This window comes from Tachypleus tridentatus, chromosome 10 (genome assembly GCF_004210375.1).
Source record: "Tachypleus tridentatus isolate NWPU-2018 chromosome 10, ASM421037v1, whole genome shotgun sequence".
Lineage (NCBI taxonomy): Eukaryota > Metazoa > Arthropoda > Merostomata > Xiphosura > Limulidae > Tachypleus > Tachypleus tridentatus.
In genome coordinates, this window is record NC_134834.1 from 178,803,771 (window position 1) to 178,821,085 (window position 17,315).

The 17,315-nt window shown below is 28.5% G+C and overlaps 1 protein-coding gene across 6 annotated transcripts in view; it reads right to left on the bottom strand.

The window, feature by feature from the left end:
• The window catches only part of LOC143231029 (uncharacterized), a 64,024-nt gene that overhangs the window by 7,813 nt on the left and 38,896 nt on the right, over positions 1 to 17,315 (bottom strand). For all 6 annotated transcript variants that reach the window (XM_076465501.1, XM_076465506.1, XM_076465502.1 and 3 more), the window contains 11 exons: positions 16,833 to 16,889; positions 13,541 to 14,282; positions 12,202 to 12,242; positions 10,936 to 11,078; positions 10,283 to 10,345; positions 9,423 to 9,557; positions 7,124 to 7,240; positions 5,154 to 5,405; positions 4,359 to 4,475; positions 3,661 to 3,735; positions 835 to 906 (listed from right to left, as the gene is read on the bottom strand). In XM_076465501.1, coding sequence (XP_076321616.1) covers positions 835 to 906; positions 3,661 to 3,735; positions 4,359 to 4,475; positions 5,154 to 5,405; positions 7,124 to 7,240; positions 9,423 to 9,557; positions 10,283 to 10,345; positions 10,936 to 11,078; positions 12,202 to 12,242; positions 13,541 to 14,282; positions 16,833 to 16,889 — 1,814 coding nt within the window. The remainder of the gene's footprint in view (positions 1 to 834; positions 907 to 3,660; positions 3,736 to 4,358; positions 4,476 to 5,153; positions 5,406 to 7,123; positions 7,241 to 9,422; positions 9,558 to 10,282; positions 10,346 to 10,935; positions 11,079 to 12,201; positions 12,243 to 13,540; positions 14,283 to 16,832; positions 16,890 to 17,315) is intronic.

Consider the following 17,315-nt stretch of genomic DNA (forward strand, 5'->3'; position numbering starts at 1 on the left):
ATCTGGTAAGTTATTACACAAAAACCCTCTCTCTTTCTCTTTTAACTATTTTGCAAATGGGAATAACTTTTAAAAGTTTAAAATACTGTACTTAAAAACTATTTAAAAAATTATATTCAGTGGGGTTTACCTATTACAAAAATTGAAAGTAGAAAAGGAGATATTGGCTACAGACAGATTTTTAATATCTTCAGTAAACCATACTGAAATGAATTTATATATCAGTTTATAACTTACAAGAGAGGGTTGATTTTAGTATTTTTGGAAATTCTATTATTCCATGTGGAATACGAACATTATGAAATTAAACTATGTGTTAGTCTGATGGTGTATTATCTGGATTAATGAAATTATTCGAGTACTGCTGCTGACTGATAATTGTCCAAGACAAGCTATGAATTGATATGTTAATATTACAAAACTTTATTTAAAACTGATCTTAAGTAATCAACCTTACTGACTTTCGGTCAGTGAAAGTGAAGAGTTTTTATAACCTTGGTTATCTGAATTAGTTTTTAAACAGGGAAGCAAGAATGGAAAATGTATTTTGCAATGTTTTACACCTACCTAACTATTAAAAGTTGTATATAAATTTGTCACTTCATTAAAAAAGAAACATTTTTGTTTGGTTATTCCTTTCTTTTTATAATTTTGTAGTTCCAGCTTATAGCAAAATTACTATTTATGATTCAAGACATGGAAATGAAACATCAGAAGAAAAAAATATTTAATGATAATAAATGTATTTCAGTTGTTAAATACATCAGTTAAAATATCTTCTTCCTGGTAATAAAATGAATGTATACTCATCAAATCATACATAGAATTCCTTACCATGCATACTAGACCTTTAGAAGGATCAAACTTCGAAACTTCAATTTTTCCCTCGTGATTTCCTGTTACAACCTATAAAGAAAAGTAGATATTACTAAAACAATATGTTCACAGTATTATATATTTATTTTAAAAAACAGGAATTGTGTTTTAATTTATTTTTATTACGTTAGATTATGTCAATAGTAACTCAAAAGACAGAATATTCTTATAATATCCTTATAAATTCTAAGTTATATAATGTTTGAATCTTCCTGTTACTTCTTCTAGTAACTTAGTAACATAACTGTTAGTCATATCATGTATCAAAGTCATGCATTTGATTGTGATGGTTTCATTCACAGATCACAAAGTTGCCGAGATTAATATTCTATCCTCTTGTAGCAATAAAACATTAAGTACATGTTTGACTAATTGTGCTGTTGACAACTGACTGGAGAAATTTTTATATACTTTTAATACTGGGTGTAGAAACGTTAGGTTGGAAAATATGATTAATGTAATGTTTTAAAACTGGATCATAGAGATTTTGTGAAAGATGTGGCTGTCTAGTGATAGTAATATTATTTAGTTTTATGTGGAAGTTACGTTTAATGTAAGCATACAATCAATAAGCATAAGAGGAATTATTAAACTGTTTAATAAATTAAAATTACAGGCTTATTCCTAAAACAAGAGCTTTTCATCACTTGTTGGTCCACGATAACAAAAGTGGCCAAAGGGAAGAACTGGTAATAGTTTCAAACTTTTCTTTGTGGTTTGATTTTTGGCAGTTTCACATTCAAAGTTATATGTGAAGCAAGCCCTATATCTGTGCTAAAAATAACATAACAAGTTTCTCAGTTGTAGTACATATTTTGTCAAGATATTTTTAAGACTGGGATTCAGATCTATAGGAATCCTTAGCCTCTTTTGTAATCAGAAGTTTTGGTTTGTCAAGTCATAAGGGAAAAAATTTGTGCTGGTCCATTTCTCTGGTATGATAAACTTGGTGTTAATTTGATAACTTAAAGAGGAGCTCTTTATTTAAAGTTAATCTGTGTTGTAACTCTTGAGTTTTAGAATCAAGTCTTTCAAAGTCAAGAGGGTTTCACCATTAAGTTAGAACTTGGTTTCCAATTTGGTAGTTTATTGTGAAGTGTTTGTGTTTATTTCTGCCTTGTGACTAAAAATTATTTGCACTATTACATATTTACAACATTTACAAATGTTGACATTCTGAAATAAAATCATACTGTGGAATTACAAAGTATTTTTAAAAAATCCAAAAATATACAATGTAAACAGTTAATTGTTTGCTGGTATGGTCTGAAATACTATTTTACTTGGTAAATGAAGTGTATTTTTCCCTAATCATTAAGTTCACATTCCTGGTTTATAATGCTGTTTAAAGGTGCCACAAAAATATCTTTAGTGTATTGTACCAGAATATGGTATGTAAAATAAAACCACTGAGTGTATTTTGTGACATTAGTGCTAACTACATATATCATATATTGGAGTCAGAATTATTCATTTCACTTTGTCACTTTCTAATCAATATTTCTTTTACACACATACTAGAAATAAAACAAACATTCAGGGATGAGTACAACTTCCATGAGGCATTATTAGAAAGTGTTAAAATTACTTAATGTATTGTGTCACTTTTATTACAGTATTTGTTATCCAACATGTTATGTTATCCTATAAATGTTGTATGAAAAAACATCAAAACTATTGACTTTATTAATATTCCATTTTCATACCAGCATCAAAAAGTGTCAAGTAATTCACTGTATTTTGGAATTTTCACACTGACAAACATTAATGACAAAGGTTGTCACAGCTTAAAGGCTCCAGAAGCAAAGTCAGCTGGCAACACAATCTTTCTAGAAAAGCAATCAGAAATGCATAAAATTTACCTGTGAGGCACTGACTTGTATGTGTGAATAAACCAGTAACACCCTTTACCATTCACAACAGAATGTAAGTTCTATTTGTACCACAAAGATGTTGCATCCATGGTGTGAACTAACTAACCACTAAACTTTAAGACAGATATGATAATTGCAATCATCTACATTGTGGATTATGAGTTTTGCAAAACTAAATGTGGGAAGAGCTTTCATGCATAATTAACAGAACTAGGACTTCCCATCACCAAAACTATGGTTTCTGCATTATATAAATGAATAATTGCTTCACAAATGTGGCCTTCTGAAACCACAATTGTTCTCCATGTTTCTTATGGATGGGATACAAATAAAAAACCTCAATACCTGTTGTAAATTAAAATTTGTGTTGAAAAATATTGATTACAGATTTGAGGTAAGTGACCAGTAAGGTACTTGGCTTCCATACTTTTCCACCAGGACTGTTAAACCAAAGAAGTTTACCATATGTAAATCTTGCATGCACCTTTAACACCTGACAGCATCTATTATTAGAGATCTTCTTTGAAATAAAATATAAGATTTAATGCTGACAAGGTTTGGTAAATAATTACCATCATTATATTAGTTGTTTTTATGACTCATAAAGAGGTAAATTAATGTACAGAATCATATACTAACTTTTCTCTACATTAAAATACTATTATTTGTGAACTTTCAGTCTTCTTATCAAAGTCTTTATCAGCTTATTTTAAAATTTATGCTTATTTTCATCAAATAAACATCTGGTTAACTCTTACAACATCTGGATGTATAAAATAAACACACAACTTTAATCCTATTTCCAGTATACATAAACAAATACAATCTTAATGTGGCACACTTTTATTTTTAAATTTGAAGATTATTAATAAAAATCCACAACTATGTAAAATCACAATAAAACACTTACCATATTTTTATATACATCTAAACATAAAACCATTGCCTTGCCAGCCCCATAAAAACAACACTGTAAACTGAGATCCTATTCAAAACCAAAAAGAGATCTTAAAGTAATGATAATCAACAATTACCATACATCAATCTACAGTAAAATAACATAATATTAATAATGTACTATGGGTTGCTTTTTTAATTGATTCAAAATATTGAAACAGGAGTAGTTTTTTCCTCTATTTTAATATTTGACAAATAGATTTAACTTGGATTCTTCTATCACAATTTTTAATGTCTGAACAATTTTTCACTACCAGAAAAAAAAACAACTAAAATATTACGTCTAAAAATCACCATGTTTCTTGTTTCACTGCAAGAACTCAGGTGCATACTGTCTCATTTGTTTTACTATATTACATGTAACTGTATGTATCAAAATATCAACAATTATATGTATTATATACACCTATAAACATGTTGCAAGGTACTTTTATTTAACAGTGGAAAATCAGCTTACACTACAAGTTTTCATTTTCTATTACAAAACAGTTCTGACAATTGAAACATGTTGCTAGTTGCCATTAACAACAAAAATATTAATTATCAGTAAGATGTTTATTCATAAACATTTTAAATTCAGATTTTTAGTTATTCTGTTTCATTAGTTTTGATTACGAAGAGTCCAAAATCTCACCAAGTCTCTCTTCTTACCTGTCTTCTATAACAACGAACAAATCCATCAAATGATGACACAAGTAATTTATCTTCAAGCACTTCCATGCCTGTTGCTGAAGATTTACAATCTAATGTTTTCTCCAGTTTACCAGTCTGAAACGAAAAAAAAAAGTCTGCATAACACAAGCTTTATTACATAATCTTTGCCAAGAATATAGAAGAAAATTAATATGAAATATTTTAAAAAATCTAAAAATAATCATGTCAGTGCACTACTTAATATTCAATCATGAAATTGTATTTAAGAAAATTTTTGGATATTTTAAATTACTGATGGACATTACAACTACAGATATACTAATATTGTAATAATTTTAAAATCTATACATCTAAAGTTAATTATTGTGTTTTTACTACTATTAAAAACATTTAGGTTTAATTATGCTAGATACAAATTTTTCAAATTACTAATTTATCACACTTTCATGCTTTCAGTCTACTCCCAGCTTATCACCTATTAAATAATAATTTTATCAATTATATTTAACCATGACATTCCAAAATTTGTAATCATATTTATCAGATTTCACTTTTTATTCACTTCCAATTTTGTGATCCTAAGTCTGTTGTCATTGATAGAAAATATAAAACTAGGTATATGAAATACCCAGAGCAAAACTTAAAAGTGCTTTCAAATATTAAGTTGTTCTTTATTGCTATTAACAAAAACAAACAAAAGGAAGAATTAATAATGATTAAAATGTAAAAATAATTTTACTTATATGTTGCATAACTAATTGGAAAACAAATAAAAATAACTGAAGAAATTACCAAAAAATCATGAATTCTAAGAGTTTTCTTGGCTGTGCTAACATAAACAGTGGTTCCTACAAACTGCAGACAACAGGGAGGTTGGACTGGCTGTTCAAAATAACGAAGAAGCAAGCCTGTATTAGAATTTCGAACCGTGATAAGACCATCATATGCTGCAATACACAGTAACTTCTGCAGACCTTCAGTGGTGGCATATATGCGACTAATGGAACTGGCAGAACACTCCAATGGTTTCAGCTTTTTTTCTCTCTGTGTCAATAGAGAAAAGAACATTAAAGCTGAACGTATGTATTGTCATGATATAAAAGACTGTTTAGTGTAGATATTAATTATTTTTTTGAGTGAATATTTTATGATTGTTTAGTTTTGTTTGTAACAAGAAAGTCACAAGTAATTATTTTAAAGTGAACATTATTACAATGTAAATTGGAAAGAATCATACATTGTGCTTGTAACTCATTGATGTCAGGATTATTGAATATCACAGCATATTTATTCATGTCTAAGATATAGTGAGTAGGGCAATAAAACAATAAAATTTAAGTATAAATAGATGTATAATGTTAAAAATGTAAAGCTACTTAGGATAAATGTGTAGTTTCATGCTACAAAGAAACAAAAGGGTGATTTAAATTTATTTTGATTTTTTCTTTGGTGGTTAAAGGGTCAGTCAAATTGATCAACCCTGTGAAGAGTTAGGGCAGAGAAATTAGAGACAAAATATAAGGCTTTACCAAAAATAAATGTTTGAAATGAACTTTTGAAAAATACACAAATGAAAATCATTTTACACACACAAACACGATTACAAATATCCTCAATATATTTTGAAACAAGTCTTTTTTGGTATAATTATAATACTTCACTAAAAATACTTTTTTGTATGTGAAAGATTTATAATGTTTATTGGAAGACTGCCAAACTTTGTGAAGATATACATACCATATTCAGAGTTAGTATTAAAGAAAACTTTAAACAAGTACAAAGAGGTCTCAGGGTAAGTTAAATAGACTGAGACCGTGTTGAGAGAGTTATGATATCATAATTACTCCTTTTCATGCTTTTGTCTTGTGTAGACTTCAATAAATTTTCTTTGCTTCAACAGCCTAAAGTCAGTACAGTGTATTTCAGAGAAAAACTAGCTAGTCAAGTTTGAAAGGTCAAAAATCCTTCTATTACACAAATAATGACTTAAATTTTTTTCACTTCTCGATATCCGATTTTTTATTTCTTAATATTTATGGCATTTTTTGCTCATTGCAGATCACTGTTAACTCAGTGCAACAAAAAAATAAAACCATTAATTAATAAGGCCTTAATTAAATATGATAATTACAAAGTTAACATTCACATTAACTACTTTATGATATTGTTATACAGAACAGACTGTTCAATGAATTATACCACTGCCACCTTGGAAAACACTAAAAGAACAGTATAGTTGGTGTTGCATGTATATGAAAATATGGTGAAATTGGTAAGTTTTCTTTGCCTCTCTTACCAAAAGGTTTTTACAAACACTTTCTTGAGTTTTCAAATTTATAAACAATACAAATGTAATTTACACACTACAAAGGGAGTTACCACAGAAATCCTTTCAATGCAATACCAATTTCATTTTATCTTTTTATCAGTGAAACAAAATGCACATGTCTCGCTCTTGAAATAAATAAAAGATCCACATGCCCTTTGCTGCAAAGTATTCAACATTACCCCTAAAAATCCAAATCTAAGTGCTTGAAAGTTATTATCTGAAAGAAATGATAAATGATGAATTCCTACTTTCAGCAACTACAAACAAAATCGAGAAAAGCAAGTAAAACTTTATTACAATTACAATGACATAGCTTAATCTGGATCTATTTACTAGGGAATGGGGTTTCTTAAACAATGATCACAACTTTTTTCTTTCTATGAAAGATACCATTATCAAATGTTAACCATGACCTATTCAACTTTTTACTAACCTGTATAATATAAGGAACAATGTATCCAGTTTTCAGACCCAAGAAGAGTCTACCCCAAGCTGCAGTCATGCATAAGATTCCAGAACCTAAGTCAATCTCTTGCAAACACCTACCACTCTGAAAAAAACAACTTCAGCATTTATAAGCAAAACAAATAGTTAAAAAAACAACAAACAGAAATTTTGAAATCAACATTTATTTTTGTAACCATTTTTGTACATTTTTTGTAACTACAAATTATCAACATTTTGTTAGAAACACATCTGCAATCCAAGTTAAATAGCTGAACAAAAATCTAAAAAAAAAAGAAAAAAAGTTAGTGTTAGTTTAGTGAATTCCATGTGAAAGCTTTATCTGGAAATACAATGAAAACACTTAATGAAGAAGGAAAATGTTCACTTCAATATAACTCAAAATTTGAACTTTAAAACATTTACACTTTCATTTTGTGAATAGACCTTGGTACTGTCATCAATGGTTTGAACACAGACATATAAGTAAGTTACACAAGAACATTACATTATACATAATGTACAATAAAAATTCTTACATGAAATAATGTAATGAAACTTCTCAAACAGATCTTCTATACTCATCAAGAGATTTTAATACTAACTGGCTTAACAAAACAGGAAGTAAGTAGAGTTACAAACACTACTTATAAACTTACAGTGATGTAACTCTATTTAATACTTTATAAAAATGATAATAGCACAGAATTACATTAAGCAAGCCATACACAGTATGATGAGAAAATATGTTGCACAACCACATTCAATGAACAATAAAATAAAAGAACTCAATCAGTATTATGAAAAGTTTATCATGTATTTACAAATCAGATCATATACTGGATCTTTCTCTTTAACAGTAAAAAAATAAGAAAGAAATTCAATACAAATATGTAGTTGCTAGAAGAAAATCTACTTGAAAGTGTACAATTATCTCTAAAATGTACAAACCTTTCAGAAATATATCCTAGATTTTTCATATCCCTAGTAATACATTACAAACACATTTTATTTCAAAATATACTTCCTTCATAGAAACTTTAGTCTATGATGTTTCACCACGTAACTGTAATGCAAATCAACAGGTCCTATTGACTGACCTAAAGTTCATAAACAATCATTAAAGTTTAAAGCACATATCTGCATATGTTGAAACATGTACTATAATATTTAATATGTGAAAACCAGTATCAGATTGTTTAAGTACACAACTTTTCTCTAACAGTCTAACTACTGATGGTTTTGTTGTTAAAAAATGCAAAAATGTATACATATTTTAAAATTAGTTAAAAGTTTATTTCAAAATACTTAGTAATATGCACATTTTAAAAGTTATTACTGTGCTTTATTACAATTGCAGTCTATTTTTATACTGATTTCAAAAATATTTGAGCAACCAGAAAAAGTCACTAATAAGTATACTAATAGTTGTACATCTGAAAAACCTGAGTATCTATGACACATCACTCTCCATGAAACTAGTGTTTGTTATAGAATAATAAAAATGAACCTCTTTTCTCAGCAAGTGGAGTGAAAATTCTTCAATAAAAACTACACTGTAAATTGTAAATAATATCAAGTAATCTGGTGATCTAAGTTTCAGATATTGATACTGATAATCAAGCCTGTATGTTTATTATCATTAATGTTTAGCCTAATACTATTATTGTAAGATATTATGTCTACCAAATTAATTTTTCTAATATTTTTGCTTTATTACACTTACTTTTAAGTCTACATATCATTCAAGTTCACCTTCTCCATTACTTGAGTAAAACATGCAAGATCTTAGCAACATACTGACAAGTTTGTTTACACATTAAAAAGTGTGATCTTTGCCTATCATAACATGGAAGAATGGGAACTAAGTTCTTTAAATATATTATTTAAATCTAGCTTTTGTGCAAGTTGTGAGTGAAAGACATAACACGAGATCTGATTGTTGTTAAAATTTCACCACTCTAAGTATTTATTGTTCTTTTAATTATATTCTGTTTACATTCTCAAATTTTATTCTGTTATGTATTCAAAACTATACCACTGTTCAATACAAATTGGGTGTAATGTTTGGTGTAATCACAGATCCCTAATAATGAGATGTGTACATCCAAATATGTTGGGATATTCAGTATGTTACCAATCATAGTTGTGGTCTTACTGTTCTTCATTAAATTTTCTAGGACAATGCACATATTGAAACAATAAATACTATAGAAGTTATTAAAGTAGGAATGTATTATTGTATTAAAGGCAAGTTTAAAACAGCGTTCACAAAACACTTGACTTACCTGAACTTCAAAACAACGTAAAAATCCATCATGACTACTAGAATATAAGTGAGTGGCCACATTTTTCTTGTCTTCAACATGTAAAGCACTTACTAGTTTCTTGTGGTTTTTATATGTGGTCTTGTGTTCTAGTGTCTGTTGGGAAAAAATAAATATACTGTAATAACTGATGTTCACAGAATATTAAAACTAGTTCTTCAATCTGTTAATTTTATCACTTAAACACAAATTAGTACATTCAAACTTTTTTTAAATTATATTTTTGGTTTATTACATAAATTCAATAAACTAACTATTGGCTAACTATGCAAGTAAAATGGATAACACTTTGCTTTGACAGTTAACATCTCTTTCATGTTGTCCTTTTTTAGTTTTAATTTTTTACATAAAAGCTTTTTATAATCTTATTACCTATGTTGTGGATAACAATCATCTTTTTTTTTTCTTACTACATTCCAAAAGTTTAGAGTAAACTGAAAACCTGGTTTAGACATTTTACCATTTTATTTCTATCCAAGAAATGACTATATAAACCTTAAAAGCATTTTTTTGTTCAGTTAGTATTTTCCAGTTCAGATCATGAAAACTACATTTTGAAAAAATTATAATTTTTACATGCTTCTCATTTCTACCATAATTACAGGTAACTGAATTATTCTGATATAAAAGAAACAAGAAAAGTCAACTTCAGATTATTACAACTATTAGAAAGAAAAACATTTATAATTTCATTAAATTTCCATTCCATTAAAATACCAAAAACATAAAGTGGATTAATACATTAAACACTTTAGACATTTTAGGATATATTAACATAATTTATTTTTACACTGTTTAGAATTATTAAATAAACTTCTAACCTGGAAGTCAAATCTTTTAGCTGTTGTGTCTGATGAGGCAGAATATAGGTATCCTCGATGGATCTAATAAACAGAACAAAAGTCACTGACAAATATTCAACTTGTACAGCAGAGTTCGCTAAGTTATACATATTGCATCCTGTGAAGCCCAAACCATTCTTTTAAAGTCACACTTGGAAAGTGTTGAAATATGAATGAAAGTTATTATCACTTAATAACGTTTAAGAGTATGTTTTAAAGCTATGAAAATAAAACAAAAACAATAACAATATATGGATTAAAAACCTAAAATTATTGAACAAAATTTTATTTTTTTATAACATTTTTACACCAAAAAACAACATAACAGTTATTCTAATCAGAGTTTACAAAGTAAACAAACAAATAGAAACTGCCCATTTTTCAATAATGAGGAAGAACTATTTTTTGTTAAGTTGTTCATTTGTCATACACATTAAAATTAATAAAAAGTTCAGCTGATTTCTTTACACATTTGGAATCAATATTTGTTAATTTTGCATAAAATTATAATTTTAATTATAATTTTGCATGTTATAAAAATTATACACTAGAGAATAACTACATCGACTTATAAGTTATATGCTAAATGCTATTTGATCAAGTGTTATTTTTAAATACACAAGTACTGATACCTTGACAACTACAACAGCACTCTGATGAGCCTGAATCTCCTTTTGTAATGCTTGCCACTCCACTTTATCCTCTGCTGTTCTAGAAGTGGCATCAGGCAGATTTGATTTTGATATGCCATCTGATACAGATTCACTAACATCCTCTGAAAAAGTTATAGTTTGGTTACAACCCTGACTTTTTTTATTTTATTCTCAAAACGTTTAGGATCTGTAAAATAATATGCGAGGGGAAAAAAAATGTTTATTGCTCCAGGTCATATTTGGCTTATAAGTAACTTACCTTAAAACATTTAGGTATTTTGTTCAGTATACTAAGGTATATGACCACCTTCAAGTAGTTGGTATTGTTTCAGCTTACTCGGTTCATACTTGAACAAATTTTGAAGAGGTAAGAAGAAAGATGGTAAATTAAAAACTATTAAAGTGAGGGTTTTAGTTCTGTTTAATACTCTCTTGTAATTATTTAATAAAAGTGTGGAGTTTGCAAGTCTATTACAAATATAGGGTTATATATTTTTATTATAACAGTATTTTTGCTTTTTGTGCATCTCATAAAAGGGTAGATGTTAAGAGTTTTATACTGAAGAAATGTTGGGTGGTTCATTTCTACTTTAAGACTATATCTAAATATTAAGAGTAACTGCTTTCCCACAACTTGCTGTAGGCAGTAAGAGTTGAGATATTGTCAGTTCAAGCACTCAACTCCTAACCCTTAACTGATTCTTCACAGTTGCTGGCGAGTTAGACATCAGCATATGGATCTTATCTGATAGATGGAATATCCACAATGCATTTGGATGCTCTGGCTACAGACATTATGTCATGAGTTTTAATGATGATAACAAAAACTGGTAATGGAAGAATTAATTTTGATTTTTGTGTCCCTTTGTAACATTTTTTATTTATATTAAGTAAATCATTATTATTTTATAGTGGTGACTAAGAAAACTGTTTATTTACAGTTAATATAGTTGAGTCATTTACATGCATAGAGTTCATTTTATTTCTAACTCCTAAACACGATAAACTGGTACAAAATGTGGTCATTAGTCTGATGTTTTTTTTGCCATAGTGCTTATGTGAAAGATGAAACTTTCATGCTTAGATATTATTTTCAAACTTTTCAACAAACTGAACAACATAAAAGTAGCTTTCTGTTGAAATGCTTGCAATTCTTAGTGAAGTAGTTCAGTGAAAGTATCATAACTAAATCAAAAAATATTTAAATTATACACACACAAATTACATTATAATAACAAAACTTACCTAAAAGCTTTTCATCGGCAGAGCATTTCCTTTTCTTGTTCCTAAACAAAGGCAACAATAATAAAAAATCCTGATAAACTCAAAAGTATTGCTGAATCACTAAAATCACCCAAATATTAATACTGTAAGTACAGATAATTAGTACTTTGTATTCTTTATGACTTGGTAATTACTATGCAGTGCACGTTTATATTAAGTTCATTTATACAAAAAACAAATTCGTCTCTTAGCCTCTCAAGCAAACATTTTACTAGAGTTAGAACTAAAAGTACAGACTTTTAACTATCTATCTTAAATCACTGTTGTGCTTTTTTAATTATAGAACTGCAATGTTGTGTTTTATATTTACTTACAGTAGTTGTTTAGGTTCTATAAGAAATTATATTTCTCAGACAAAAGCACCAAAACTTATTACTAAAAAATTCCTTATGATCCAAACTGAGAACTTGACTTATACTTTTCTACCACTCACTTAATAAAAGGAGGTTACTGAAGAACAGCAAAATCTCTAGCATACTAACTCATAAAATTACAAATACAATAAGTCCTGTTCAAAGTTTATCTTTTTTACATACATTACTAATATTGTATCATGTATTTCAGTTTACGTCAAGTGATTTCTATACATCTGTCTAAAAATTTATACTATTCTCTGTTGAATTAGATAAAATGATTTTCCTTCACTAGCAATGCATTTACTTTGATTCTTCCAAACTAGGTACCCCAGTATTTTTTTTAGAATCTTATTTAATGTTGGAATTTTAACTCTAGGTATACAGTGTTGAAATGGCAAAACACAACAACAAATGTCATTTTATTATTACAAAAAAATGATATAGTATTTAACCTCCACCACTATTAAATATTCTTATTGTTCACATCTTCAAACTGACTTCTGATGAGTAGCAGTGAACCAGCTGTATCCAGAGCTATATTAATGGCTTCTACCACAGAATAACAATGTTATAACAAGATTAGCAAATAACACTAACATTAGCTAATACTAATAAGTAATTCAAAGAAACTTGAGTTTCAAAATAATAGATTAGATACATCACAAATCTATAGATCTCTAATAAAAAAAACATTCAAATCAACTAAATTTAAAGCTCTATAAAACTCAGCTTAATATCAGTTTGTGATACTTGCATATTTTAAAATGTACATTCAATATTTAATTTTGGGAAATATAAAAATATATTAGAAGAAAAATGCAAATTTTAACTACAAAACATAAGGCATTAACATCCTAATTTTAAATGGTGTACCCTATAAAAGTAATGTTCAAAATTTATCAAATATACAAGAAAATGTGTTTGCTACAAAATTTATATTATACCTTGATTTTTTTGTTGAAAATGACTCATTCTCTATTATATGCTGGCTTGTTGTCTTGTCTTCAGAAAGAGTTGAAAAGTTTTTTGATTTTTCCATCTTTTTTCGTTTTTTCGATGGAGAGAGACATATAGTTTCTTCAATAAAAGTTATTTCTGACTGTAAATCTGTTTGGTCAGTTGTTTTCGTAACTGAATCTTTAGACTTGGCTATGACTCTATCAGAAAGGCTACAGTCACTTTCTTCCACAGTAGATACTTCTGAGGAACTTGTGGGTTCTGTACTTAATTTTCTCTTTTTTGAAGAGTTCTTTTTGGCTTCAGTAATTGTTACCTTTTCTTGTAAACTTGAATCTGAAGGATTAAGTTTTGTGACAGCTTCCTGTGTTAGATCTGTTGTTGAATCTGCATGACTGGTGCTCACAGAATTTAACAAGTTCTGAGCATTTACTTTTGAACAACCTTGTCTCTGTAAAATTCCTGCTATTTCTTGGACCATATTCATATTTGACTGACAATATGTCCCCAAATAAGTGACTTTTATTGAATCATTTACTGAAGATGTTGTACTAACTGGATTTATTATAGTACTGCTATTATTTGGAAGGTCAACTGTTGTTAATGAAACATCTGGCATAGTATTAGTAGTAGCTAAGAAGGATGTTTCTGCAGTCCTATCTTCCACAGATATTCCTAATTCTTTTTCCTGACCAGGTATCGATGACCCATCTTCAGGACAGCTTATGGCTGGGTATAAAAATTATATCAAAAATTATTTTTTATTGATGTAAAATTGGATTAAAACAGATATTTACCTCTATCAAAAGACTGAACAATATATTTTGTTCATGTCAACTTGCAACTTCAAATGTGTGGAAAAACCCACTGTGTGTGTGTGTGCGGATAATAGTTGCATCTCGTGCCCTCATTAACATTATTGTGTAAGTTATTGGTTAGGCCACATTTGGAATACTGTGTTCAGTCATGAGTTCTTACCTCAGAAAGAACAATGAATTGTTCAAAAGGGTTTAACTGAGGGCTACTAGAATGATACCCAGGATGGAAATGTCATCAAAAGCAGGTAGGTTAAGAATTCTAAACTTGTTTTCTCTTGAAAAAAAGAACTGGAGGGGATTTGATTGAGGCTTATAAGACTATTAAGGGAACTAATAGTATTGATGCATCATCTTTCTTCTCATTTAATGGATAGAACAGTAAGACCAGGGGACATAAATGTAAATGTTGGCAAACAATAATTAATCTTCAGCTAAGATTGCCTTATTTTTCTAACAGGGTGGTTGGCCTCTGGAAAAGGTTGACTTTGGGTATGGAGGATGCATTTAACTTTAAAGACTTTAAGGGAAAGCTTGATAAATATTTGAATGAATACAGATGGCTTTAATTTTATTTTTTTACATTTTAGTTTAATGTAGCGAATAGAAGAACCTACACAAACTAAAAGCTCCGTTTTTCTCCTTTAATATCATGTCACTGATAATATACAGGGCAGTCATCTCCTATCACAAATTTCTATATCTCATCCACATGATTTAAACAACCAAATGGTTAAATAATATCTAATACAGTTCTGATAAGGTTTTATCATCAGTTACACATTCACACATGTACAACATAAAACAAAAGTCACATAACTGGAAACTGCTTAAGGCTTAATAAAAGTACTTTGTTCATGTTTGGTCCTTTTTTTTAAAATTACAATGCTTTGCATTTTAACAGACGTGCTGTGGATTTAATTATTATATTTACCAAATGAAATAAATCATCAAATTGCACAAGTTTACTTACTTTTCCTGTTTAGTAAGCATGTTAGGAGATTGAAAAATACTCCAGACTCAAACCTTCATTGAATTTTGTTTTTTTGTTTATCTTTACTCTATTCAAACAATGTAGATAAACAAACTGGCTACTTAATTATTTCTAACTGCACTCATGTTTAACATAAAAACATTATTATACTTATCAGTGACAGTAAAACATCTTTTAATTATTTAATTTACATAATTTTAGTAGGGAATTACTCCATGTTTTAAAAAGAAATACAACAGCAACCATACGGTGGTATCTAGTGTTTTATTAGTGGTGGTACTTTCTCAACATCAGTGATTCATTTGCCAAGTAGAAATTGTCCACATTATCTTAATAAAAGATAATATTTTTGGACCAAAATAATATTTTTCACATTGAATTAGAAGCCACAAAATATTGGCTTATACCCTTAAATAGAAAAGGAAAATAGCTTTTGTTACATGTTTAATGTAACTAAGATTGATAAATGCTAAGATAAAGGCACTTGCATCACACAATAACAAACGAGACTGAGAAACAATGATTGGTAAATTACTGACAAAATTAAACTTATATTTAAGTTACAAGGTCACATTAGTGTTATTTCCTCCTATGAAGTTCTGAGCACAGGTGTCTGCAAGATATATTACAGAGAGGAGCAAAAGATACATCTATGGGAATGTGAATGCTTATGATTATGAGTGCCATGCTATACTCAGAAAAAAAAAATTTGGAAATTCACAAACAGTAATAAATTGAGTCAGAAAACACTGAAATCAACCCTCAAACTTAACTTTGTGTATAAAATTAAAGAAATACATTTTATCAAATACATTTTGAGTCTGAAATTTGCCCTCCAGATAGGATGTACCAATGACCATGGGTGTAATCCAGCTAAAATAAATACACACACGTTTTTGTTTCAAAGCACTTGCTTGTCGTAAAACTTCAATACATGAACACAAACTTTATGAACACTGCACTTCATTTGCACATGAAGAGCAACAGAAATGTTCTGATAACTAAACTAATCAACTTTTACATAAATATCTATTTTAAACAAAGTTCTGAATTTTTAAAATTAAATGTAAGATTTTAAAATTATATCCAATAAATTGTACCAGATTAAGCCAAAGTACACGTGAAACAATGTTTAGTTTTGAAAGCCTTTTTACCTTACTGCTATTCATAAATAAAATTTCTAGTTTTATTATGAAATTTGGTTGTCTGTTGTTCTCCTGCCAACATAAAGTATTGTACTTATAAGTGTAAAAACATAACTCTATATCCAATGCAATGGAAGCTATTATACTGTGAAAAGCTGTACACAGCAAGACACTGCCTTAATAATGTTGATAACAAAGAACTATGTACTTAGCTATTGTGTGATTACAAAATATATAAATAAATTAAAATCTTTATGCACACACACATATAAATATACAACATATTCTTTTCATAACAAAAATTAACCAATTTAAAATATATTACCTTCAGTTTCATCTCTTTGTGTAGTCTCCTGGCAATTTTTTGTCTTTCTTTTTTTTTCTATGAAAGAAGATCTATGTTAGTACAATGAGTTAAATGTTTTCGAAGATGAAAGAAAGACCTTGTAAACCACAATAATATAGTAAAAGAGAAAGGGCCCTATGGAAACAAAATCCAGGAAACACATTCAGTTTCTTATCTTCTCTGTTTACCAAAGTACCAGATAACTAAATGAAATTGGAATATGTGCATCATTAACCATTAAATGTAAAGTCAGTGATACATTTGATGTTTTTAATAAACAATAACATTAAATTTATAATTTTAGAATAAAGTCATTGTGAACGGCTACTTTTGAAATACACTTGTTGCCTCATATAAACAATCAAATGGGAAAATTGAACTATTTCAAAAAACATTTCTGGATGGCTGACACATATCTATTAACTAAACCTTACAACCAACTTCACAATTAGACTAATCATC